Source organism: Halyomorpha halys, unplaced genomic scaffold, assembly GCF_000696795.3.
Source record: "Halyomorpha halys isolate HHAL.00 unplaced genomic scaffold, Hhal_1.1 Scaffold116.1, whole genome shotgun sequence".
Classification (NCBI taxonomy): Eukaryota; Metazoa; Arthropoda; class Insecta; order Hemiptera; family Pentatomidae; genus Halyomorpha; species Halyomorpha halys.
Genome location: NW_027105704.1, coordinates 1009655 through 1035951, shown reverse-complemented (window position 1 = coordinate 1035951; position 26297 = coordinate 1009655). Strand labels below are relative to the sequence as shown.

Genomic DNA, 26297 nt, shown 5'->3' with positions numbered 1-26297 from the left:
TTTATATATTTATTTTATTTTTTATTTACATATATATTTTTTTATAATTCATCGTTATTATTCACAATTGTTCAATATTTATAGTGTTTTAAATAGTTAGGGGTGTCTTTTGCACGAAACTATACCACCCCATAATCAATTGTTAAACAAAAAAAATCAAACTGTTATATTATCAATGTAAAACCCAACAGGCCAATCGGGTATTAAAGAAAAATATGTTGATTCATGAGATAATTAATAATAATAATAATAAACAAATATACATTAAGTTATATAATTTTATCATTTCCATTTATTCTGAAGAATATTTAATTAGTTAGATGTTAATGTTCATTATTAATTACATGTGATAATATAGTTAAATTTATACTAATATTCAATAAAACCTTACCCTTATTTGGAATCAGAAATATTACTTTACCAAAAGTTCATACAATTTTTTAAGTTCAACTAATTTGTTATTAATGCAATGATAATATATTAATATTTTTATTTCTTTGAATCACAGATTAAACATAAATTATTTTTACTATCATTCAATTACTTTTCCAATGTTGGTTTTAAATTAAACTTTCAATCCATTAATATGATTCACAGAATAAGCACCCATTGTTTTCATATCATGCAATATTTATAATTTTCTATGGTTTTTTAATCATAAATATTGTCCCTCCAATATTTTATAATATTTTTACTAAACAATATTTTTGATTTGTTGAAATCAAGCTTATGTTTACTACTATACGTGTGATAAATGAGAGATCTTTTATTACAATTTTTAATGTTAATGTTACTACTTTTTCAAATTATAAGTAATTTCTCAAATATTCACAATATTCCAAAGTTCATTTACCAGATCTTTCTTTTCACAAATATAAATCTAATTTTTCTTAATTTTAAAATTACTCTAATACTCTAATGTAATCCTAGTTTTATTGTTCTTCAGGAATGGCAGGTTGATCCCTTGTTACTGTTCCAACCAGTGCTGGAGGAGAATGACGTGGATGCATTTGTGATAGGGCCCATTGATAGTTGGGAGCCAAGTCCAGTACCTCTACTGATTGGTACTACATCTGCTGAGGGCCTGCTCAGGACTGGATGTATGTTCTCTATTGATTATTGAGATCGTTCTCTGTTAATATACTCAGGAAAATAAATTTCTAATAGATTTAAAATTAATAGAAGAATCAAGTATGATATCAATCAACAATCGAAAAAACAAAGATTTAACTATGATTCTTATATCCTCGTCTTAGACTATACTAAAAACATGATTTCATTTCTTGTTGATGATGTCAGGAGTATTTGGTGCCACATTTTTCATATAGTCCCTGAATTTTTATTAGTATGAATAAATATAGGTATAAAACAAAACAAGCATCCTATTTTTTATTATTTATATCCTATATTTTATTATTTAATCTCGAAAATTATAACTTTTTTCATGTAGCTATTAAAAAAATGTTTGTACATTGTTTAATGGATTAATTTGATTTAGAAATAATATATGGACTCATTTGCATAATTACAGACAACATAAGTTCTTGTTTTTATTTTTTAGATTTTCTTCATTATAACATGGATTTTAAATGGTTCAGTGATAACTTTGAACAACTTGCACCCTTAACATTTCGTTATTTTGCTTCTTCCTCAAACCCAGAAGCAGTGACAAAGGAGATTAAGCATTTCTACTTTGGTGACAGAGAGATAACTAAGTCAGATTGGATAAATATAACAAATGTAATAATTCACTTGTTTAATTTTCAATTCAGTTTTGTTAAAAGATTTGTAGTTTTATGCAAAATCTTGAGGGAAAAAAAAACACAATTTTCATACTAAAACATTGATACATTTATAACATTATAAGTATTAATTGTTTAATAAGAAAATACTATTGTTGAAGAAAATATTGATGAAAAAATGTGAATTAATTTTCATCTACCATCAAAATTAAAGAACTTCTTGAACAGAGAGACCTAAATGGAAACCAACTTCAATGTTAAAAGCACAGACACTTTGTTGAACTTACATAAAAAATATTGCCTAATATGGCTAACAAACTCTCCACCATGTCTTATAGACCTAAAAAAATAAATAATAGATATTTTATTCTTCTATGTAGAAAAATTGAGAATAAATAAATGTAAAATTTCTTTTATTCTTGAATCTGAACTTTACTGGCTATAATTACCAGATTGTCATTTTTGTTGGATAAAACTATGACATATAAATAATATAAAATACAATTTTCAACATCCATTTAAGAAACAAGGAATAATATCGACATGACTAATAGTCTTTTTATGGTTTTAGGTCTATACCGATGCCTGGTTTACTAATGGCATATTTACTACTGCTGACAAACACTCTGGAGATGTATACTTTTACTATTTCGATTACGTTGGAGAGTTTTCTTTGGGACCAAAAGATCGATCATATTCATTCGGTTAGTAATATCAATAATACATACTATTCTCTTTAATTTTTATCACCATGATTTATTTTATTGCGATTGATATGATGTTATCTCATGTTATCTGTCTATCTCCATATTGTAATCAATATATTCAATGTAGTTAATGCCATACAAAGAATGGAGCCAGAGTCCTAAATTTAATAAGAAGTGCATTGTTATGAAAGATAACTATAGATTATTGGATTCTTATTCCACAATGAATATTTTTAAAAATAAACTTCGAAGACTTTTTTTTTATAGATAAAAATATTTTTATAGATAAAAATCTGCATTTGGCTAATAGCTTTATTATCTGTAATAAAATCACTGATTTTATTGTTCAATTAGGTGCTTCACACACTGATGAAACTATATACTTATGGCAGAATAAAAAATGTATGCCCTTGAAAGGAAAAGATTTGGAGATTTCAAAGGAATTAGTAAAAATTTGGACAGATTTCGCTAAATATGGGTGAGTAATTTCTAAAAATAATGACAGGACAGATGCTGTATAGATACTATGTAATACTTCACTAGTTGTGGTGTAGCAATAGTATTGACATTGATAATGCTGATGGTGACTAACATTTTTCATTTTCACCATCTTTATTCTTTAATCCATTTACTATATGAAAGATTTTATCATACCTTTTAATTATTAAATGTATATATGTTTAGGAAAGCTGAGTCACCAAATAACAACGATGACTGGAAAAAATGGACTCCACAAGCACATAACTACTTGGATATCAGTGAATCTGGCTTTAAAGTCAAACTAGGACTCCATGAAGAAAGAAATGAATTTTGGAATAACTTGAACTACAGAGACAGATTTAACTAAATATAATGATAAGCTTTTATTAATGCTACATTTTTACTAAGGTATCCACAATAAATTATTAGCTTGATGATTAACATGAGGTAATATAAATTAATCTTTGAAAGTACCATGTAAGTTATTTGCATGGGTATTATCTTTATACTTTAATTCGGTTTTCTACCAGAAACTGTAAAATTCTGCTTTGCCAACCCAATATATATTGAAATGGACCCGAAATTGCTGCTACATCAAAAAATAAGGAGTCTCTGAAATGACTGTGAACATTGTTTTATCATGGAAAATATTATTTGTTAAGAAGGTTACTACATTTTATAAGTAGACCATAATCTAAAGAGACCTTGTAAATTGAATTCTATAAATGAATTCCAGGATTATAGATTGTCAAGTTTTCAGTCAAAATGACTTTGAAAAACAAAATATTGATTTAAATTTTGACCTAAACATGTGGGTCATCTTCAGTGGTACAATTAGATCAAGATGTATTAAGAATACATAAATCAGTTTATATATCAAAGGTTTGGCACCACTGTCCTTAGTCAATCTGATGAATTTGACATTGTAGTTAGATATCAGAGTGCCTTAAGAATTATGTTATAGTAGATGCAGCAAATAATCTTGTCTTAAGAATTCTGTGTGTAGTACATCATTTAAGATATGTCATAGTGATTTAGGAATGGTTCCCATCTTGAAGTTTCTTCTATATCTTACTTTAATCTAAAACAAATTCCAGATAAAATTGACAACTGTCAATGAAGAATGAAAGGACTTTTTTCGATTGAGTGGTACTTCAATTATAAATATATGTCTTTTTGGTTATCCTGTTTATTTATTAGTAAGGTAGGTCCTGAAATATTGTAGTAATTGATGTAAATATTCAATTATGCAAGTTTCAAAGTCATTTTTGGAGTACTTCTTTTCTTATTCTTTCTCATCCTCCTTAAGTGCCTTTCAGTGTGGAGGAGTCTCTAACCACTTGGGAATGACAGCTCTCATCCAATGGGGCTTATAAACTAAGAAAACAAATAATAAAATACACTGAAACTGCTTTAATTCATACAATTCTTACAATTGGGTTTTATTATTATAAAAGTTAATGAATTTATACTTTTTTGTGTGATAAGAAATGTATAATAAATATTGAGTTGTTGCCGTAAATTTCTCCTTAAATAAAAATAAAATAGGTCCAATGTATCGGAATATACCAACGTCAAGCTATATTTTATTGATATTACAATGATATATTTATTGATATTGTATTCAATATAAAGTATTTCTATACTATATACAGTATTAGAAAACAATTGATACTATGTACATCGCTATTTTTGTTCAATAAATACATCTCTAGAGTGAGGTGGTCTTGAGAAGGAATGAAGGGAACTAGATAATGAGGCCTTGAGAATAGAGCTATGATTAAAAACAGTGTTATCCATAACATGTTAATACTGATTTAGTTAACTTCAACTGTTAATATTTTTTATAGTTGTTTTGAGAATTCCATTTGTTATTCCATAAGTCATCCTGATGCTTCTATCTGGAAACTAATTGATAACTTCCTTTATGCTATCAACACAACCTTGTGCAAAATAATCTTTATCTATCAGTGATAACATTGTCTATTATGTTTTGAAAATTGTCAAAATACTATATCATCTATTTGGAATAGTTAATAAATATTGACTGCTTATTAAGAAAGTGGATTACTATTAATGTCATTAGTTAAATAAGGAGTCCATTAAGTAACTGACATCGATAAAAAATAACTACACTTTAAAGAGCAGGTATGTACCATTTATTTCATGTATATTGCAGCAAATTATGTTCATGTAAGATTTTTAAAAAAAGTTACCATCCAATTAAAAAAAAAATGTATCCCCCTCCCAAGTTACATCACTGGTCATAACATCGTCAAGCTTGGAAAGCATCCCTAAGCCGAAGAAGTCCACCCAGAGACCATGATACAACTCACTTCATTTATTTGTGAACATTTCATTTTGATAAGCTCACATAAACCACAAGAATTGTCACGAATAATATGAAACCTCTACATAACATTCGGACTTCCACGAAGCAGATGATGTCTTCCTTTATACAGCAGTTTCTGTTGAGAAGAGGTTAATATTTAAATAACAACATTATTTACATATCGTCACTTAAGCTGTAATGTATGTAATAAGTTCGAAGAAAACCAATAATACAATTTATATAATGTTGGAAAAATAACAAAGCACTATTCTAAGGACATCTCGTTTCAACCATCGTTTTGCTGGTTACATTTATAATTTTTCTTCAGCATTTTTTCAGAATGAATGTTTCGGATCTTTGAGGTATAACAGGTTAAGGGACGATATGCATCAAATTTTCATGTTCGATCAAAATTACAATTAAAATTAAACTGATTAAGATAATGTTTTTATTTTCATATTCATGAGAATATTGAAAATAAAGCTTATAAATGAAATCTGTCATAAATATTAGCCATAATAATGTACATATAAAACAATCGAACAAAAATTGCCTTGCAATTTCAAACTGACCTCACCTCAGTAGTCTGAATGATGAAGTCGGCAATGCCATCTTTACACCAAAGACCCAGGATCCCGCGATTCATAAGCCCTTATGACTCTCGTGATAGATAAATTAAAACTAATAAAAATGTATGATAGTCAAGAAAGATTGAGGAGCTTATTACTTAAGTCGATAGAAACTGATGTACGCAAGAAAATAAACTGAAGAAGTAATTCATGATTTTTCTGGCAAAAGGAAAGTAGCTGTCGTAAAAGTTTGAATTCTTTTTTTAAAGTCGTCAGCTTTGAAATATAAAATGAACAATGTTTTAACCAGCATATTGTTTAATTCTTTTAGACATGTAAAGTTATTAATATTAAAATAATTTAAAGGACTCATCTAGAAACTGGTGGGCCCTCACGAGGTTAAAGACGTCCCTAAGGAATTGACTAACAGCAGTTCATATTTGAAAATATACTATATTTGATAACTTAAATAAATAAAATTAAAATTAAATAAAATCTTCAATATATATCTTGAACCATTTAAGGGACACCATTGATATGTCCCTGGACAGTGTCCATTAGAATATGTTAATCCGTTGTTTATTATTTCTAAAATAGATTTAAAATTGAAATTATTCGAATCGTCATTACATTACCCTGCAGAACATCAGTCCATCAATTCAGGATTATTACCTCAGATAGTCTCAATTTCTTATTTTATTTATACATATTGTAGCTATCAGTGTCTAGCACCGTATTCATCCATACGTGCCAAATTAAAACAAGTTCCTATTACACATTACCTCAAAATTAATTAATAATATTATGTATTTTTTTATAATTCGTAATTTGTTCATGAACTTTTCTATAAGAAATTATATCTTCGAATTATGTTCCCTATATTTGAGGACATCGTGCATTAGAATACGTTAATCCGTTGTTTATTATTTCTAAAATAGATTTAAAATTGAAATTATTTGTAAGTCTGTTTCATCATATTTTTTTTAATTTTTAATCTAATTAAGATACAACCCACTCATGGTTGAAAGGGATCAACAAAAGGACAACGACGCATTCTAACTTCATAGATTCTATCTGTACGTATCCACCATTGCAATATATATCTTGAACCAAAATAACAGTTCTTGTTAGATTTTACTTTATTCGTTGGTTCAAGATGAGACTCGACGACCAACCTGTCTAAAGACGATCGATATCTTCAACACTGCCCCTAGCAAACATTTTGATCGTTTAGAGGCCTCTTTATCGTGGATGCCCATTTTACTTTTTCAAATATTAGTAAGGCCGTCCTGTCCTTTCCGAAAGGAGAGTTTGATTTAAAAAAACAGGTTGATTTGAATCCTATCAGACTAATACTCAATAAGCATCTTAACCAAGTACAAATATTTTGAATATATTACTATAAGGAAATATCACTTCTATGTTTTTACTCCAAACCGTGGAGGAAAAGGCGCTTGAATGAGCGCTAAGTTCGTTATAAAAGTGATAACAGGAAGTAGTTTAAACTATTTTGATTCGTTCGTGGTGTTTAATTTTTCATAGAAAATGTATTGAGATATGTGAAAATATGTTAGTAATTACTTTTGGGCTGGACTTCATAGCTCTGATTCAATCAGTATCAACTCTTTAAAATTTTATTTAGTGATGATGTGGAGAGGCAATTTATAATTAATAATATGAATAGCAAGTGGCCCATGGCGGTTTTAATCATACAAAGGTTACAAAAACAAGACTACGTAATCTTATGTAAAATAATGTTATATAAGCTAATCTTCCCAGTTTTGTGTGTATCCCTGTTGTATTAACTATCAACTTTGTTAACTTAGATCTTTATGATAAATTTCAATGTAGGATATATAATCTTTAGAAAGAACTTGTTAATTTAAAATGTGGTATAAACAGTATATATATATATATATACTGTTAATACCATAAGAATAGCATTATTATTCAACAATATCGCAAAGAACTAATTTAAATGTAGTCTTAATTTAAAACTTTATTATATGAGATGTAAAGGATGCGGAAATCTGACTAATAACGAAAATGAATATTTAAAGTTTATCAATTATTTTCGCAATGTTTAACGATATTGATTCGGATAGTCGAAATTAAATGTATAATTAACGCTTTTGATTTGTTTGACATTAACATATATTAGTTTTAATTTGATTAGTGACATCATAGATCATATATTCGCAGACCAAAAAGTTTATTTTCGCGCACTTGTCCTATTATCTTTAAATTAAAAAAAACAATTATATCAATCATTTCACGACAGTGTTGTAAAGAAACAAATTAGTAAAAAAGTATCAATGAATTATAAGACTAATGTCTATTGGCCAAACAAATCTATTTTCTACAACCTTGTATGAAAATATTGCAAATTTATTAAAAGTGATAAGACATGTCCCGTATTATTTTCTCTCTTTTTTTTTTTTTTTTTTTTTTTTATTTCTATCAGAATTTTAATGTTCTACTTGTTAGGATGCAAAGAACAGTTCTGCTACCTTTTCTGTTGGTTTGGACTGTCTCAGCATATGATGACCCGATAGTGGAAACATTTTCAGGCTGGGTGAGAGGCTTCACCTCCATTTCCAGATCGGGAAGACAATATTCCGCCTTCACTGGCATACCTTTTGCCAAAGCTCCAGTAGGGGAGCTTAGGTTTCAGGTAAGCTTAATTTAGTTTATTAATTTTTTACCTTATAATGTAGTAGTATTAATAATTGTTAGTATTCACTTTGATATAATAAAATAGGAATAGAAATTAATAAAAATAATCCCAATTGTAATAAATTATTTAAAATAGTTTAATGAAAAAGTGTAAACAGGGCTTAGAATCACTGTTTTTTAACTGCCATCAATGTCTGTTAAGCCGAATCCACACGTTTGGCGTTAGCCACATATACTTGGTAAACAAAGATTGCATCAAACATCGACATACTCTTTTATATGCTTATGTGCTTCAGAGGGCCAAACATGGAAAACATCTAACGTGTGTTGATAAATAGCATCGAATAAAACTATTTTCATAATAAAAAGAAACAAATTTAAGAGAGGTAAAAAGAAAAGTAAATATTGGCAAACAAGATGGGTAGATTATAATAATTCATAGATATTTTATATTTATTAAATTCAACTTTTGTTCTAGTATTTTAATAAGATAATATTATTATTAATATAATTACTCAGACATATAATGTATATTTGCCCGATTGATAGAATTTTAAACTACAATATCTTAAACTATCGTTAATTATTGATTAACTATTGTTAAAGGAAAGTCTTTAATTTATTAAAACTCGAGGAACGTGAATATTTATTCTGAATTTTCTTTTTAGGAAGTTTGATTATATTAATTCTTTAAAATTGTTGAGGTGAAAAAACTTCCAAGATGAATATAATCTATTCTATATCTTTCATTGTATAACATTTCGGGACAATTGTCCCATACTCATGCACCTTTACAATTCACATATTTGTCATATATTCAATTTCCCTATTAAAATCATGTCATCTATATAATTATTGTTCAAAATTACCAATTACCAGTCAATTCAAACAACCCGTTCGCAAGCTTAAGCATGCGCAATTCTACGATAATTTGGCGAAAGTATATAATCAACTTTAAGTTACGATGTATTGAAAGCCGTATATAGTTTACTTCATGAACTTAATAATAATTTCAAATATGTTTAATTCACATCTAATCGAAAATTTCGATCTAAATAAATATAGTTTAAATAACTTAAATTTTTAAAAACAATTTATGTTTTAATTAAGTTCATAATAAAAAAGCATCTACCTTACCTGTTTTTTTATATAAACATTAACGTTACTTTCCACGATCTATACATGGAAATTATTGAAGGTGGCACAAATATTATTAAAAATTCAAGACGAAATTAAAAAAAAATTGTTTGAAATCTCAACTGGAATTCTTTTTCACGGCTGGGAACTCAAAGAAAATTTTTAAAGTGGGTTGGTATCCAGTTGATACCATATCAATTTTATCAGTTCCGTCCACTACTTTTGAATAAAAGTAAATATATTTTTATCAGCGCACCAATATTTCGAAAACAGCTTGTCTAATTTGGAGAAAAGTTGAAGTTTATTGTAAAATATGTTCGCTTAGGCATGCGTAAATGTATTTTCTTCGTGAATTTATATTTCCAAAATAACAAGTCCGATTTGACCTAAAGTTGGGGATTAGTGTCGCCTTAGACTAGTTTAAATTTTAGCAAATTCAATCGGCTAGTTCCGCTTACCCATATGAAAAATTAATTGCTTGAATATACCTTTGTTTTAGCAACATCTCATCCCGTAGATTTTATTCTCAAACGACAAATCATCAATCTAGAAATAAATGTAATAACGTACACAATTGAAATCTACAGGAAAAGGATTCTTCCAAAAAAGAAATTAATGCGAACTAAAGTTCAAAGGAACACAAAATAAGATAAAAAAAGAACTTATAACCAATTGGTTAGGATCTTCATGAATGAAATGTATTTAGTTATTTCATAGGATTCTCCGAGGGTATTTTTTCGAAATAAGAAATTTCATTTTTGCTATTTATTTTAATTTAATAAAAAAATATTCAGTCCTAACTTTATCAAACCATTAAATGATTAAGAATATTAACTAATAAATTATAAATATTAACAATATCTTGCAGCCACCGCAGGAAGTGGAAAAATGGCGTGGAATAAAAAATGCTACTGAGGATGGTCCATTTTGCATACAATGCAACATGTCTGAACTTGATCTAGAAGTGATTGGTGAAGAAGACTGCCTCCATTTGTCAGTATACACCCATAACGTAAGTCTGTAAATTAATGAAAATATATAATTTTATTCATAAAAGAAGTGAAAAAAATTGTTGTCTCAGAATTGAAGCATAATATATACATGTTGAACAATAAAATGTAAAAATTGTGGAATATATACCTATATTTTGAAATGTGTTTGTTTTATTTGTAAAAAGTTATGATTAATTTCATAATTTTCAATTAAGAATTATTTACAATCCATAAATAATTCCTTTCAAATATAGGATTATTAGACATCTTATTAACTTTTATGTTGATAAATAACATGTATTTGACGGATTATATGTGAAAGGAATATTTCTTAATTTCAAGTTATAAATTTAAATATTTTGATCATTTTTGTTTAGAGATTGTGTGTTTGCATGTGTGTGTGTTTTGGAGATTCTGAGGTAAGCATCTCTCAGGAAGATCTGGAAGGAAAAGATGAGGAGAATGGAGACGATACAAAGACTGGTTCTGCTTAGAAACACAGTGAAGTACAAGCTGGTTTCACATGAGATAGTTTAGGTGTTAGTCAGACCTATGCCTGTGGACCTTATCCACAGGGAGGGTGTACTAAAGTATAAAGTGAAGAGGCAAGAGCTGATTATGTTACTGGAAGTCTCCAGGAAAGCATTGATGGAAGATGCTGTGGGAAGGCTCTATAGAAGAGTAGAATTGATGTGTGGAGAATCAGATAGATGCCACATTGAGAAAGCTCTTTTTCCACCATTTTCTCTATGTTGAAGGTAAAATGGGTCCACTCAGCCTATAGGGTCTCACAGATCCCTAAAGGACACTGAGGGTTCCAGGGAAAGCTGTTGGACTTCAGAAAGGACTTTGACCCTTAGTGAACCACCTGTGGAATTCCCAGTAGCAGAATAAGTGGCAGTAGGACTATGCCATCATGGAATGACACTGAACCGGACTATCAAGAAAGATTGACACCTTCCCCTTTTCCATTCAGACTTTTCACATCTGGTGGAAAAAGAGATGTAAAATCCCTTCTTCATGGATTTCAGCAAGAGGTTGAAGGTTGTAGAAGTGCTGGGTCCTACTTATTTTACATGAGAAATGGTTGGCACACCTGATAAAGTCACTTCCACCACTATACAAACAAGTTAACATTCTCTGGAATGGAATTCTGAGCCCATTTAAGGAAATCTAACCAACTGTAATTAATATAATGATAAATACTTTAATATTGATTGAAATTATTAAATTAATTAATTGAAAACATTTGTTTTGTTCCTTTTATGTTTTGGGATAGCAATGACAGAACAGATGAATAATTTTATAATGTAGTAGTTAACAGTTCTTGCTTTTATTTCTTCTCAACAATACATTTGATTTCTGCTCAGACAAGAGGTTATGCTCCAGTGATGGTTCATATGCATGGAGGAGGATTTTTCTCTGGTGACAAATCTACAACTAACCCACAATATTTGATGGATGAAGATGTGGTTATAGTGGACATCAACTATCGAGTTGGTATAATGGGTAAGGATGCCATTGACTAATTCTTATGATTTTTTAGGGTTGAATATTCTTTGTAATTTATGAAGAAATAAAATAATGAAGAGCCCATTTTGAAGCATACAAGTATTCTGAACTAAAGATGTCATTTATTATTTATAGCTGTTTGACCATATGGGAATTAGAAGGAGATGGTCCAGTTGTGGTCTGAAAAAATCAAGAAATAGTTTCAATTTTTTTTTAATTATAAAAATGGTACTTGTTTCTTTCCCACAATTGGTGGACCAAATAATTCAATCAGTCAGTCAGGGCTATAAACTACTTGGGTTAACTAGTTCTTTTGTTGACTCACTGTAGTGAGCTAGTAAATTTATATTCGTATATAAATATATACATATTTTGGGGGGAAGGCTCAAAATTGATTGAAATCGACTAGCTCTTTTCTATTGCTTCTAAATGAGCAAAAGCTCAGTTTATCAAGGAAGTGGGCTGTTTGTGCCCAAACTAGTTAAAGCGCCATCTTTAACTGTCTCATGACTGCAGTGGCACTGGTTCAAATCGGGTCTGGGGGATTGACTTTTATTTCTGTAGAGGTTTCATGAAATGAAAACTTGACCCATCTCCTTCACCATGGTTAGAATAGGTTGGTTACCTCTAGATAATCCTTTCCCCTATTTCCTTTATATGTCAGAAATATCAAGGAAGAGAGTCATAAAAAAAGTCCTTTAGGAAGGTTTATCATCCATCTCTAGTTCTCTGAAGTAATTCACATAAATTTTATGTATACAGTATAGCTAGAGAGAAAATCTCAACTTTCACTATTAGCCTGGAATAAATGATAGATAAACCACCTTTCTTGTTCAAGTTCGGGGATTTATGACTAATTAAAACCAATTTCTTTAACATTCATGATTGGAATCTTAAATTTAAAATTTAATAATAAAAAATTAACAAATTAAAATTTTGTTAAAAAAAAAACTCACCAATAGTTTTCTTATAACTTTTTTTTTTTTAAACAATTACTTTTATGAAAAATGTTTTTCTAGGTTTTTTGAGTTTTGAAAATACCATCCTACCGGGTAATCAAGGACTGAAGGATCAAAATATGGCATTGCAATGGGTGATCAAAAATATTGCCAGGTTTGGTGGTAATCCAAGAAGAATTACATTAGTTGGAGAAAGTGCTGGAGCAGGCAGTGTTTTGCACCATATGGTTTCTCCAATGAGTAGAGGCTGGCATATTTAAGATATAATAATAATTATACATACATATATACACACACACACACACACACACACACACACACACACATATATATAATTTTTAAACTTTATTTTTTTTATTTATTCACTTGCTGAAACCTAAAAATTCTTTTAAAGTTGAACTATAATCTTTTCAGCAGTCATTATTTTAAAGAAGAAATAATCATCAGCATAATAATTATAAAATCTGTTTTTGAAATTTCATTTCATTTCCACCTTTTTATTAATTTCAGCCCAAAGTAGAGTATATTTGTCCCAAATTAAGGAACAGTGATGTTTGACACATTATTAAAAAAATAATTCATCATTTTCAGCTTCGTGAATGCAGATTTACATTAATAATGCTAAAAACTTTCACAGGGCTATTTCAAGGAGCTATTGTAGAAAGTGGTTCAATTTACAGTATGGTAAACTTGTTGCCTCCTGGGGTGCCAAAAGCAAGGACTAAGAAATTAATTAATCTGATTTCATGTCCTCATGGGTATAACAGGAATACACTTAACTGTCTCCAGCAAAAAGATGCAAAAGACCTGGTTGGTCACTTGAGGTATTTCAGGGTGAGTTTGTAATTGTTAACATTTTCACTAAGTATTAGGTCACAAGGTTAAACAAGTTTCTTTTATTTTGTTGCTCTATATATAAATATATTTATACATAAATAAACTACTCCTACATATAAGGGTCTCAAAAAATACAAAGGGAGGCTAAGCACTTGAGATTACCAATTTCAATGTGACTTTTTTTGATGAAAATAGGTTGGAAATTATTAGACACACAGATGAAGATTCTTGCCAATGTGCCATAGGAGGCGAGAAAAAAAACATTTTATGTAGTTTTAGATTTTTTTTTATATTATCATATATCGCCTTTTATTTGCATTTATTTAATTGTTATTATGTTCCAATCGATTTTTTTGATCATAATAAATGAGTTTAAGTGTGGAAAAAAAGACAAAAATCAAAAGTCACTTCCAGTAAAGTAGACTAAAAAACAATCTTTTTTTTTTGAAAATCACTAAAATTTCAATAACTTCAACACAACTCCGCACGAAACCTGAGAGGGCTTAGAACCATTTTAATTGCATGAATTGATACAAATTAGACAGTAAAAAAATTCCAACAGAGATATAAAATAAAATTTTACCTTTATCTGCAACTCTTTTGCTCGAATATAAAAGCAATCTAAAATACAGACATAGTTTGACAGAGTAGAAATTCGGCTTTCCAGCAGCCCTAGTTATGTTGGATTTGGATAACATTGTTAGAAGTTATAAAGTTATTTTGTATAAGGGGACATCAACAAAAAAAAATCAAATCCAAAATTTTTGATTTGTATGAAAATTCGTATTTAAGAGTTTCAAAAGATGCGAAAACCGAATATGACATGATTTTTTTCCTTAAAAAATTTTTTTTGTATACTTAACTGGAAGCAACTTTTGGTTTTTGTATTTTTTTTTTACACACCCAAACTAATTTATTATGATGTAGGGCCATTTGTAGCTGAGGCATAGGTATGAATAAAGGACCCACGGAATGAAAACTTGACTCTCCACCATGGTTAGGATAGAATGGTACTTTGTAGATAACCTCCCTGTATGTCAGAAATGACTAAGCTGGGGATAATAAAAAATAATAAATGTTTACATAGTATATATAATTAAATATCTAAATTAATAGACTATAATAATTAAAGATTATAAAATTATTCTTCAGGAGTGGCAAGTCGATCCGTTGTTACTATTCCAGCCAGTATTAGAACCAAAGATACCTGGTGCTCTAGTTACAGGACCAATTAGAAGTTGGCAACCAAGCCCAATACCTATGCTGATAGGAACCACTTCTGCTGAAGGCTTACAAAGAACTAAATGTAAGGCTTAAAATATTCATTATTATGAGAAAAAAAAAAAAGCAATATTGTTCATCTAGTTTATCTTTTTCGAATCATTTAGTAAATTCTTATCATCTTTTTTTTTTTTTGATAGTGCATTTGGGGTCATTTCCAAAGAGGGTTTTCACCACTGGAAAAAGTATAAAGTATCATTTTTGTTATTTATTTCACTTTGTTTCAATAAAAAAACATAGGAAACAGATTCATATAAAAAATAGGTTCATAAACATGATTGAATAAAATTAAAAAAGGATTGTAATAAATTGTATTTTTAAAGATTATTGAGTCCCAGAAATTAGCAAGATAATAATAAAAAAAAATGTAGGTAATAAACTTCTTTTATTTTTTATAACCCCAATAATAAAGTAGTTTTGACTATAATTTCCTGATCCCACTCATTTAATAACTGGGTGGTATCCATAGCATATATATCAAAAGTAAACAAACAATTCAAACACCTAAGAAGTAAAATGAACAACTCATAACCTCAAATCCAATCTCTTTATATCTCAGAGCTGCCATTTATGCACTAGCAAATACAGATCATACCTGAAAAATCTGGAAATATCCAGAGCCCCAAAAGTTATATTTAACAAAAAGTGTTAGAGCTACTACCACTTTTATATTGTAAGAAGATTTTGTAGAATTAATAATCTCATTCAGGAAATATTCTGATAAATATTCGGAAGTACAAGAATAATTTAATAGACAGAATTGTCTCAAGTGACTAATTTTGGCAATAAATTCTAAATTTTATGTATTTGTTTGTTCTTAGTGGTTGTATTAGATTAAGAACCATCAATTTGTTGGAACGATCTCTGGGGTCATGATAAAAAAGAAGATATTTAGATTATTCATGACCATTCTAAAACATTTAAATGTTCTAATAATTGTTTTTAATGATTGCATTAATATTGTTCAATTTGTTCAATTTAAATCAAGTGAGGTTAAATTTCTTACTGTTAGACGAAATTAATTTCATTATGGGTATGGAAAAAAAATTAACATATCTACAGTAACTAGAAGGAAATGAATTGATAAAAATTTGAGTTAGTTAGAGATCTTAAATAAAATAAATTTGTAATATATTCTTTTTTACTTTAGATTTTCTTGAATATGACATGGACTTTAAATGGTATAATGACAACTTTGAAAAGGTGGCTCCATTATCTTTGCGCTATTTGGAATCAGCTTCTAATCCCAAAATGGTGACTGATGCAGTTAAGCAGTTCTATTTTAAGAACAAGGAGATAACTAAAGCAGATTGGGTCAACATAACCAATGTAATAAAATTATTTTTAAATATTGTTTAGCATAGTCTTTGGACAATTTTGATAGCAATTAATTTTTTCCAATAAATTTCACAATAACAGTTACTGCATATTTTATATTTTTAAAAATAAGGATTGCTATTATGAATGATATGTTTTATTTTAAATTAATAGATAACTCTTATGAAATATTTTTTATTTAAAAAGATTACTCAATAAACATTATTGGGCATCTGTTAAATTAAAATTACTTTTTTATTATATATTAGTTTAATTTTTATTTTTTTAAAGCAAACAAAAAGAATAGGAGGCTATTTGGCCCATGACCCCTACTATGAATTTAACTGTACAATAATTACCTTCACGACAGCATTTATAGCCAAGGCAGTAGTGTTGCACTTGGTTCTGGTGTGATTGTCAATAGTACATGTAACAGGCGTAAACCCGCTGTCAAATTAATGCCTGTTTACAATTTACAGACATGACAACCACAACAGCACTGCCACAGCAACTGCCATGATGTCTGCATGACCATCATGACAATTTTTACTGTAATGGCAGTACAGTAGTACTTTCTGATACTTTCATTATAGTTGTCACAGTAGTGAAGCTACTGTCACTTAAGGACCTGTTTCTTTCATAAAATTAGTTATATTTTTTTTTTTTTTTTTTATATTTAACTAGGTTCTGTGTTTTATTCTGGTTAAAATAAAAATTGTTCAAAAGTGATTAATTTTAAATTAAAACTATTTAAAAAAAAAGATGGGAAAAAATTTATATTTTAAGGTTTGACTGATAAAAATTAAAAATAATTGAAATTAAAATTTTTGAAATATAAAAATTACCACATAATTTCATTTTAAAAAATAAAAATTAATTTGAAATTCAAACTATTCTGAAATAAAAATTTATAGTTATTTTCATTCTCTGCTTTTCACTTGAATGTCACAGTAGAAATATTTCCTTTTGGAGAGAAGATATCTGAAGAGTTAGTTTGCAGTAGAAAATTGTCCAACTTCTTATTTATAAAGAGTAGTTTACTAAACTTTCATTTTTTAATATTTTTTGTTTATTTCTTTTGGAGCTTTCTTAGGTTTTTTTTATCAACATTACTTGTCTTCTATTTTTTCTCATAAAATAAATCATTTTACAATTTTTTCTCTATATTCTCTATATAATCACTGAGTGACAGATTTTTAAATACTATTTATGAAGTATGGTTAATTATTGAGTGCTGTAATATTATTTTAAACAAAAATTTGACTGTGCATTCCAGGCTTATACAGATGCCTACTTCACAGCTGGTATTTTTGATGCAGCAAACAAACACACAGGAGATGTTTATTTTTATTATTTTGACTATGTTGGGGAGTATACTAAAGGGCCAAAGGACAGAAATTATACATTTGGTAATCTGATTATAATTATTTTCATTTAGATTTATATTAAAAACTATATAATAAAAAATATTGAATAGTGTTTTGTAATCATTTTAGTTTATTCCTTTAGGACACATATGTTATAGTCTATAGCAGAGACCGCAAATTCAAGGCAGTCGTGCCACAATGTGGCACATGAGGAGTTCAGAATTGGCATCTGGGCCAACCTGTAGGTCCTCAAAGGCTTAGCATTAATTTTGTTTTTAAAAAAAAGTTATTAATCAAGAACATACTGTATAACTTCTGGTATGAAAGGATTGTTTATACTCATTTTTGTTGTGTTTGATATAGCCATTAAAATTTCTATCTTATAGAATAAATTATTGTGAAAGTGTCAGAGTATAGAGGAGGTCAGAGTATTTGTGGCACAACACAGTATCAATAACCCTTGCTTGTGGCAGGTCTTATAAATAGGTTAAGTAGCCCTGTTTCATAATAAAGTTCAAACTAATACTATTAGTCTTGTAGATTTATCTTAATTCAATTACATAGACTTGTGCAATTGTAACTCGTACTTTAGTATTTTTTTATTCCTGTAATATCACTAATAGTCATCCTTATCATGAAAAAAATAAGTATTAGTATTATTATCACTCTAGTTTCTACACTTGTACTAGGAACTAATACTATTAGCTTTCATTATGAAACAGGGCCCAGGTTGTGACTTTCAGCAGGGCAAAAGCAAATGAAACAAAAATTTTAAAAACATTATATATAATTGTCATAGTGCTCTATTAGTTACTACAATTAGTATGTGCTTGAAAAAATATTTTTTATTAAATTTTTTTTTAATATTTATTGCTATTTACAACTGTACATTATAATACATTTGGTAAATCTGATCTAAGTTAAATTGGAGTGTTACAGGCGTGTAGAGAAATTACCCATTGTTAGCATAGCACTCTAATGACATTTTACATTAGCTGGTCTCGTGGCCATCTTCTTTTCAGGTGCCTCGGAGGATTGTCAGGAATGGAAGAGGATGCAAGATTAGAAACTGCACTCTGGGTTTGAGTGGTTAGAGAGTTTATAATGAAAGGAGTGACATCTGGTTCAGGCTAGATCGGTTACATAGGGAACATTAAGGTCTTTATGTATGATTTTATTTGTGACAAAGTAAGGAGCATTGAGGATTTTACAAAGGATTTTGGATTGTAAGGATTGAATACGAGAGGAATTCAAAGGTTTAGTGAAGCCCCAAAGCTCAACTCCATATGTCCAGATTGGCCTTATTACAGTCATGTAGATCAGTCTATTGTAATTTGTTGGAAGTTTAGACCGTTTGTCTAGTAAGTGCTGTAATAGTCGAAATCGACGTGCAGTTTCCTGTCTTTTCAGTCTGGTGTGAGGATTCCAGGTTAATCGTTTGTCCAAGGTAGCGGGTCTGTTCGACAGGGGTAAGAGTAACATCATTAAATGAGACTGCCCTCAGTAGGTTCATGACGAAGGGTAAAGGTGATTTGATGGGATTTGCTGGAATTTATTTTAATCCTCCAATTACGACACCAATCTTCGAGGGCTGTGATATGGGATTGGAGATTTTGGGATACAATTAATGGGTTATTATTAACAGCGAGCACACATGTGTCATCGGCATAGGTGGTGAGGATAGTGTTAGGATTGGTTGGAATGTCAGCTGTATAGACGGTGTAGAGGATGGGACCAAGGATACTACTACATACTACAAGGATAGTACCTTGAGGAACACCAGCGGACTGAGAATAGAGAGATGAATAGGAACCATTGTGGTTTTATTAAATTAATAATTTTTTCACTTCTAGGGGGGGGGGCAGCTGCCCCTCCACTGTGTAGGCCCATGAAATCTATCAATTCTCAAGATTATTTTCAGACTTGTATTTGTCAGAAATAATTCAATATAATGTGATGCTTGTTGATGTATTACCTGCTGTATGTAGAATTCAAAAACTATATCCTCTGTGCTAGGGCTTTAATTAATGCTAATTAGATATAAATATATTTTTTATTTTATATTTACCTTACAATTGATACAAGATTTTACCATATCAATTATAAACCCCTCTATATATATTTAAATAAAGGTGCTGCACATGTGGATGAGATTATATACTTATGGTACATCAAGAAGTATTCTCCTCTGAAAGGTAAAGACATAGAACTTTCAAAGAAAATTGTCAAAATATGGACTGATTTTGTCAAATTTGGGTTAGTATAAATGATATTATTTTTTCTATGTTGTTCTTATTTCTATTTTAATGATTTTATAAATAATGAAATAAAAATAAAAATTCTAAACAACTTTTCAAAGCAATGAACACATGAATATATTCTTAAACTAATATAATTCAATTTAATAGTAATATGTTGATGTATTCAATTGTATTTTTGATGATTGTTTAGGCAGTCAAAAATTCAATACCTGTCAAATTACAGCCTAATATATTTCACGCCATATTCCACATTAAGGCTCTAGATCATGATTGGAGTTGCTGTTCTACATGTGTGGATAAGAATATAAAGCAATTTTTATAATTTTTATTTTTATTTATTTCTCATGGTTTTCATTAGTCTGAAGAAGACCAAATAAACAGGCCGAAATGTATTCACACATTAAACAGTAACACATTTTTACTGTATTTATTTTTTTATCTGTACCTTCTCAACGTCATCATCCAGAAAGATATTATAAGTTTTTTTAAAAAAATACTAGAGGTGGTATAGTCATATTAAATCAATGCCACCATGGTAAGACGTTATTTATTTATTATTACATCAATTCCGCAGTTATCACTTTATTACTGAAAAAAATATTCTAAATATAGTTTTACAGTTGTTTTGATAATAATTCCTTAATTTAATAAAAATGTAATTGTAGTTCTAATAATAAAACAAAACTGTTTTTGGAACAATGTGACAATAGTTTTATAGATTATAATAATTTTATAATCTATCTTTGAGAAAGTTATTACACTGTCTTACAGGAACGTAAACTCACCAGAAAAGAATGAGAGATGGGACAAATGGACACGAGAAGTACATAATTACTTACACATCAGTGAGAATGGTTTAAAAGCAAAGAAAGGACTTCATGAAGATAGATATAAATTTTGGAAAAGTATTAATTATAGAGATAAATTTGACTGCGTATAAATTTTCAGAAAATAATACAATGTATGTAGATATTTTATATATTTTTTGTGAATTAAAATAAATAAATGGAATTAGTAATAGCTAGACCAATTTTTTTGTTTTTAATTATATTCGCACACATTAATAATACCATACTAAAATTATCATATTTTTTGTTAGAATAAAATTAAGTAAATGAAATAGTTTTAATGAGTGGTTTCTGAACCTAAGCTACTCAAAACAGACAAAACTACTAAATATTAATGGCTCAGCAATAAGTTCAGGGGAAAAAAAATCAGGAAACAGAATTATATGTATATATGATAAAAATGTCTTTTTTTGTTATAACATTAATAATAAATTGTTCTGTTTACTTGAATTTCTGTTGGGTTCAAAACAACTTCTGGAACTTCGGGTCAATCTTGACATGAATATTCAATAGTTGTAAAGTATTGGTTTGTATTTCCACATATAAATTAAATTTCTGTTCAAATTGGTCTTTAATAAATAATAATTATATCATATTCTGTGATGCCACTCCCTAAACTAATATTTCATTTGATATTGAAATATTTTTATGATAATGAATTTCGATATATCTGCATTTTACTAATCAAAGGTGAAAACTAAATGAGCTAACATATAGCTGTAGAAACCATAACATTATTAGAAAATTAATTATCAAGTAATTTATAATTAACATTTTTGTAACCCATGATTGTTTATTGTTGAGCCCAATTCCAGGAATCTTGTATTTCATTGTTCATTAATATAGATGTAATATTAAGGTATTGGGAGAAGGAATAATATTAACAGCTAACTGTGGTTATGAATGATTTGGGTTATGAATGATTTGTTAGAAGGAAAACAGCTCAGTGAAATTCTCAGTATCTGCTGTTTAACTGTTGAAAATTCTTAAGTGTTTTACTAATACTAGCAAAATTAATTTTCTTCATAAAAATGATGAAGTGTTTATGGTTACGACATTACAGAACTATCTAAATAATCTCTTGAAAGCTAAAATTTCTACAGTATTTTATGTATTAAATCTTTCAGATTAAAATATTTTTACAAGGATAGTTCGAAAATGATAAAGAAGAAACAAAACCACAAGAGTTGCTTATAACTAGTTTTTATTTACTAAAATTATTGATTGATGACTAGGAATTGCTTTTGTCTCAGTAATTCTGGAAGATTTTCTCAAAGCTATGCATGGTTTTTAATGCTTTGAAATAATAGTAAATCTTTTTTAAAAATTACTTTATGGGCTCTAAAATGGGTAAAATAAGTTCTTTAAAAATTTTAAAGTGACTGTAACATAATCAATAATGAAAAAAAGTGAAGAATATTTCACCAAATGTATATATTTCCTTTTGGACATTGAGCGATCATCAGATGTATCTGTTTTTACACTAAAAATGAAAATACACTTCTTTTCAGTACTTTCTACAATAGAGTGCTACATAAATTAGATTATTTAGAATATTATTTAGTGCTACCTTCCCAGTTTATGTTTTCCAAATCAGTTGTTTAGGCATGAGTAATTATCTATTGGAATTTGATGATATTTCTCCTTCAAGAAAATGCTTCAATATTGAGTGATCATCAGGGATAATATTGTTACATTATATTGGAAAATACACAGGCACTTTCCTCGATAAAATTGAGTCCCGCATAAACTTGATTATTTATAGCTATCTCCCCAATTAATGTTTAGAGGAAGTATTATGTGATGATTAAGAGCATCATTTAGAAGGAAAACAGCTCAGTAAAATTCTCAGTGTCTGTATTTTTATTACAGTATTTTTATAGTTTAGAAAAAGTAAAATAAAAAATACTTTACATAAAATACTTTAAATGAAATTAGTTTTAGTAACCCCTCCTTTTTTTTTTTTATTAAGTGGCTTATTTATTTTAATTGGCTGTTATATAATTATTAAAACCACTATTAGGCTAGATGCTGGACTGCAACAAGGATTTTGAAAAGGAGTGTCATTCACCTTCCTCACCAATTATTGTTTAACAAAAATAGAATGTAATTATTGTACAAATAATAACATTACCACTCAATTTTCTGAGCTTTTTTGCAGTCCAAATGTCCATGGTATCTGATAGTTAATGCCAGCAGCTCCTTTGTCCTCTATGGGGATTATACACAGATTCTTTAACCTTTGTTTAATTAGCCTGTTTCTCAAATAATATTTAATTAATTTCAGCTAGCTCAAACCCCTATGTACTGAGGAAACAGAAAATGGATTGCAAAAGCTAAAGAATATTCTTGTGCGTGTAGTAAGGTTTCGATACCTCTTAATTTTATTTTTGTTAATTAAACTTGATGTTGATGATGAAGTGTTTTCCTTCAAGTATCTCTCTCTTACAGGTCACATTTTGTTTGAAACATTAAATTTCGAAACTACATTATTTCTTGTTAAGGTCAATCAAATATATATGTCTGCCCATTCTACTGCTTTGATTTTCCACTCCATTTCTAAAATTTGGACACCACTAAAAAACTGAATGGTAGCCAATGATAGATTTAATGTAAGAAGTTGGTCAGGGGGTGTGACCTGTAAATATAACACTAATAAGTAAAACTTTTTTTTATTGTGTGCCAAATTTCAACCTAAGTTGTTAGCCTACATCAAGGCTATGATGAAAATAAGATAAGAACCAGTAAGGACAGCACACTGAGAAAATAACAAATAGTTATACAATCAGATAAACTATACGAAAATATAAGATCATAAAATTTATTATGATATATAAAACCTGTGTATATCAATAATGAAAAACTAAAACTAATATCATGAAAAGTATAAGAAATATAACAATATGTAAAATATAATGAAATACATGAAAACACAAAAATAATAAAATAAATAATAAATTTATTACATATAATTAATTATTTATTTATTTTATCTTTATATACTTTAGTGAATTTCTATATAACTTATAATTCTCATGATATTAATTTTTGTTTAATATATGCAAGTTAGATTATTCTTAATAAATTTTACAATCATGTATTTTCATACTATTTCTTATTTTCTTGTTAATCTGTTTTATTTTCTGATTGTTTACCACATGATGAATGCCGAAACATTAGCACTATAAAAAATAAGGTTTACTTAGTGTTCTCTTCACAGACTGCACATCCTGTAATATTTATTTATCCCTTCCCTCCGACCAACTTCTTATATTTATAAAACTAATCTTTACACTTAATTTTCAAGGGAGCCTTCAACATAATACTCTAATAGTTTTTTTATTGCAGCTTTTCTGCATTTATAAACTCATCATTTCTGAATTTTAGCAGCAAGCAATGATTTTGATTAAACCAAACATAAAATTTTGCTTTATTATATAAAATTAATTTTTTAAACGTTTTAGAGCAGCCTTTTTATTTTATTATTTCCCCTAACTACACTTGACAGAATAATCAATTTTACCAATAACTATACATAGTATTCACTAAAGTAACCTGAAATTTGGGTGAAATAACTAACTCTTTTTTCCTCTTGGGCTCTTGAACTACTAGTTCCAGCCATGCCTAGATGAATGAATTATAAAATTGTAGTACATAGACACATCAATTAACGACCTTATAACCTTATATGGGAATTTATCAGAAGTTAAATTATGACAGTTTCTTTCAATTATTTTACTGAATAAACCATTTCTTCAATCCATATAAATATGTTTATATTTATTATCAATTTTTTTATGTATTGCTAACCCATTGATAATATCAAATAGAATTTCATATCATTATAAGCCACGCACATTCTTCTATGAACAACTTTTGTTATTCACATGGATAATCTAAATTTATCTTTAAAAGGTATTTTTTACAAAAGTGATACAAGGTAAATTGATTTTGAATTATATTTGTTATTTCCTTGTTATGCAACCATTGATGACAAAATGAGGTATAGCCCAGTAATAATCATAAAGTATTTGACCTTGTAGAAAATAATTTATAGGAACATGTGTATCAGTTAAAAATGTAAGTATTGTAAATTCCTTCTTACGAGGACAAAAAGTAAAAATGTTCAGATACACGATTTTGGTTTAATTTTTTAAGGCGGATCCAAAAGTTTACCACATTCCACAAATCCAAAGTATCACAAATGTTTAATAAAAGAAAGTAATAAACATTGGTTTTCACATGCTTGTTTGTTCAAAAGAGGCAAACATGGCGGACGTCAGGCTCGAATCAATTTCACCATAAAAATAGATTAAGTGAAACTAAAGGAAACATAAATACTGGCAAATTAGGCGGAAATGCTGAAATCTCATAGAAATAGTATTAGATAACCTACAAATTCATCTTTCGTTCTAGAATTTTTATGAGATACATATTAATTTAATCGTGTGCTAAATTAAATAAAAAATAAATAGCTAAAGTAAATTGGCAAGATTTGTCAATTTTTCTTTCCTAGAAATGGACTACGTCATATGGCAAACGAAAACCAACTGAAACTGGTCACCACAGTAGTTTTCCTATCGCGGAAAAGTGGCCCGAAAATTTTAAAATAAAATAATTGGTAAGATATACACTTAATTGTGCTCTTATTTTTTAGTCCTCCCCTTCCTAAAAACTAATTATGTGTTCTGACAATCGTAAACTAATTATTTTGTCGATGTTTCTCGACATAACAACTGGTCTGGAGGTCAGCCTCTGACGGCTTTCGATTTTCAGGTCAAATAATTTGTGTTTAGCAGTGGAAAAACTAAAAAATGAAGGAAAAATCAATTATATATCTTGTTAACTTTTCTGTCGGGTTTCAACTGCCAGACCATATAATTTACGTTTTGGAAGGGGAACATTAAAAAATGGGACTCAAATCAAGTATATATTGTACCAATTATTTTTTTCAATTTTCAGGTCAATGTTACTTGATTAAAAAAGGTTTGACGGCCAGTATCTGCTGCGTCCCATGTCCAGGCCACATAATTCGTGTTTAGCAATGGAAGTACCTAAAAAAGTAGACCAAATTCAAGTAAATATCTTACCAACTATTTCATGCATATTTGCAGTGAATTTAATGGATACAGCTAATAGACCACGATAGCAGATTGTTTTTATTCCTTGTAGATTATTTTTATGAACTTTTTTCTTTTTTAATAATTTATTTATTGTTATTTACAAATAAATAAAACAAGTAAATTTGCTGTAGGTGACATAGTGACATGTGGAGAATCT

At 28.7% G+C, this 26297-nt stretch overlaps 2 protein-coding genes across 5 annotated transcripts in view; both read left to right on the top strand.

Annotated features, from left to right (window-relative positions):
• LOC106677989 (juvenile hormone esterase-like) overlaps positions 1-3370 on the top strand; it is a 12161-nt gene extending 8791 nt beyond the window's left edge. The window contains exons 7-11 of the mRNA XM_014416244.3: positions 947-1100; positions 1562-1740; positions 2314-2446; positions 2804-2927; positions 3134-3370. Coding sequence (XP_014271730.1) covers positions 947-1100; positions 1562-1740; positions 2314-2446; positions 2804-2927; positions 3134-3296 — 753 coding nt within the window. The 3' untranslated portion in view covers positions 3297-3370. The remainder of the gene's footprint in view (positions 1-946; positions 1101-1561; positions 1741-2313; positions 2447-2803; positions 2928-3133) is intronic.
• On the top strand, positions 3197-21195 carry LOC106677988 (juvenile hormone esterase-like). Of its 4 annotated transcripts, none has more exons than XM_014416242.2 (11): positions 3197-3337; positions 8318-8504; positions 10512-10655; positions 12006-12144; positions 13167-13352; positions 13744-13940; positions 15096-15249; positions 16375-16553; positions 17818-17950; positions 20041-20164; positions 20941-21195. In XM_014416242.2, exons 2-11 carry the CDS (start codon positions 8319-8321, stop codon positions 21107-21109), a joined length of 1611 nt encoding a protein of 536 aa, XP_014271728.1. In that variant the 5' UTR covers positions 3197-3337; position 8318; the 3' UTR covers positions 21110-21195. The 4 variants fall into 4 exon arrangements, with proteins under 4 accessions (XP_014271728.1, XP_014271726.1, XP_014271729.1 ...); XM_014416240.2 differs by lacking the exon at positions 3197-3337 and adding an exon at positions 4256-5077; XM_014416243.2 differs by lacking the exon at positions 3197-3337 and adding an exon at positions 7599-7677 and having other exon boundaries at positions 13167-13346.
• The last annotated feature ends 5102 nt before the right edge of the window (positions 21196-26297 follow it).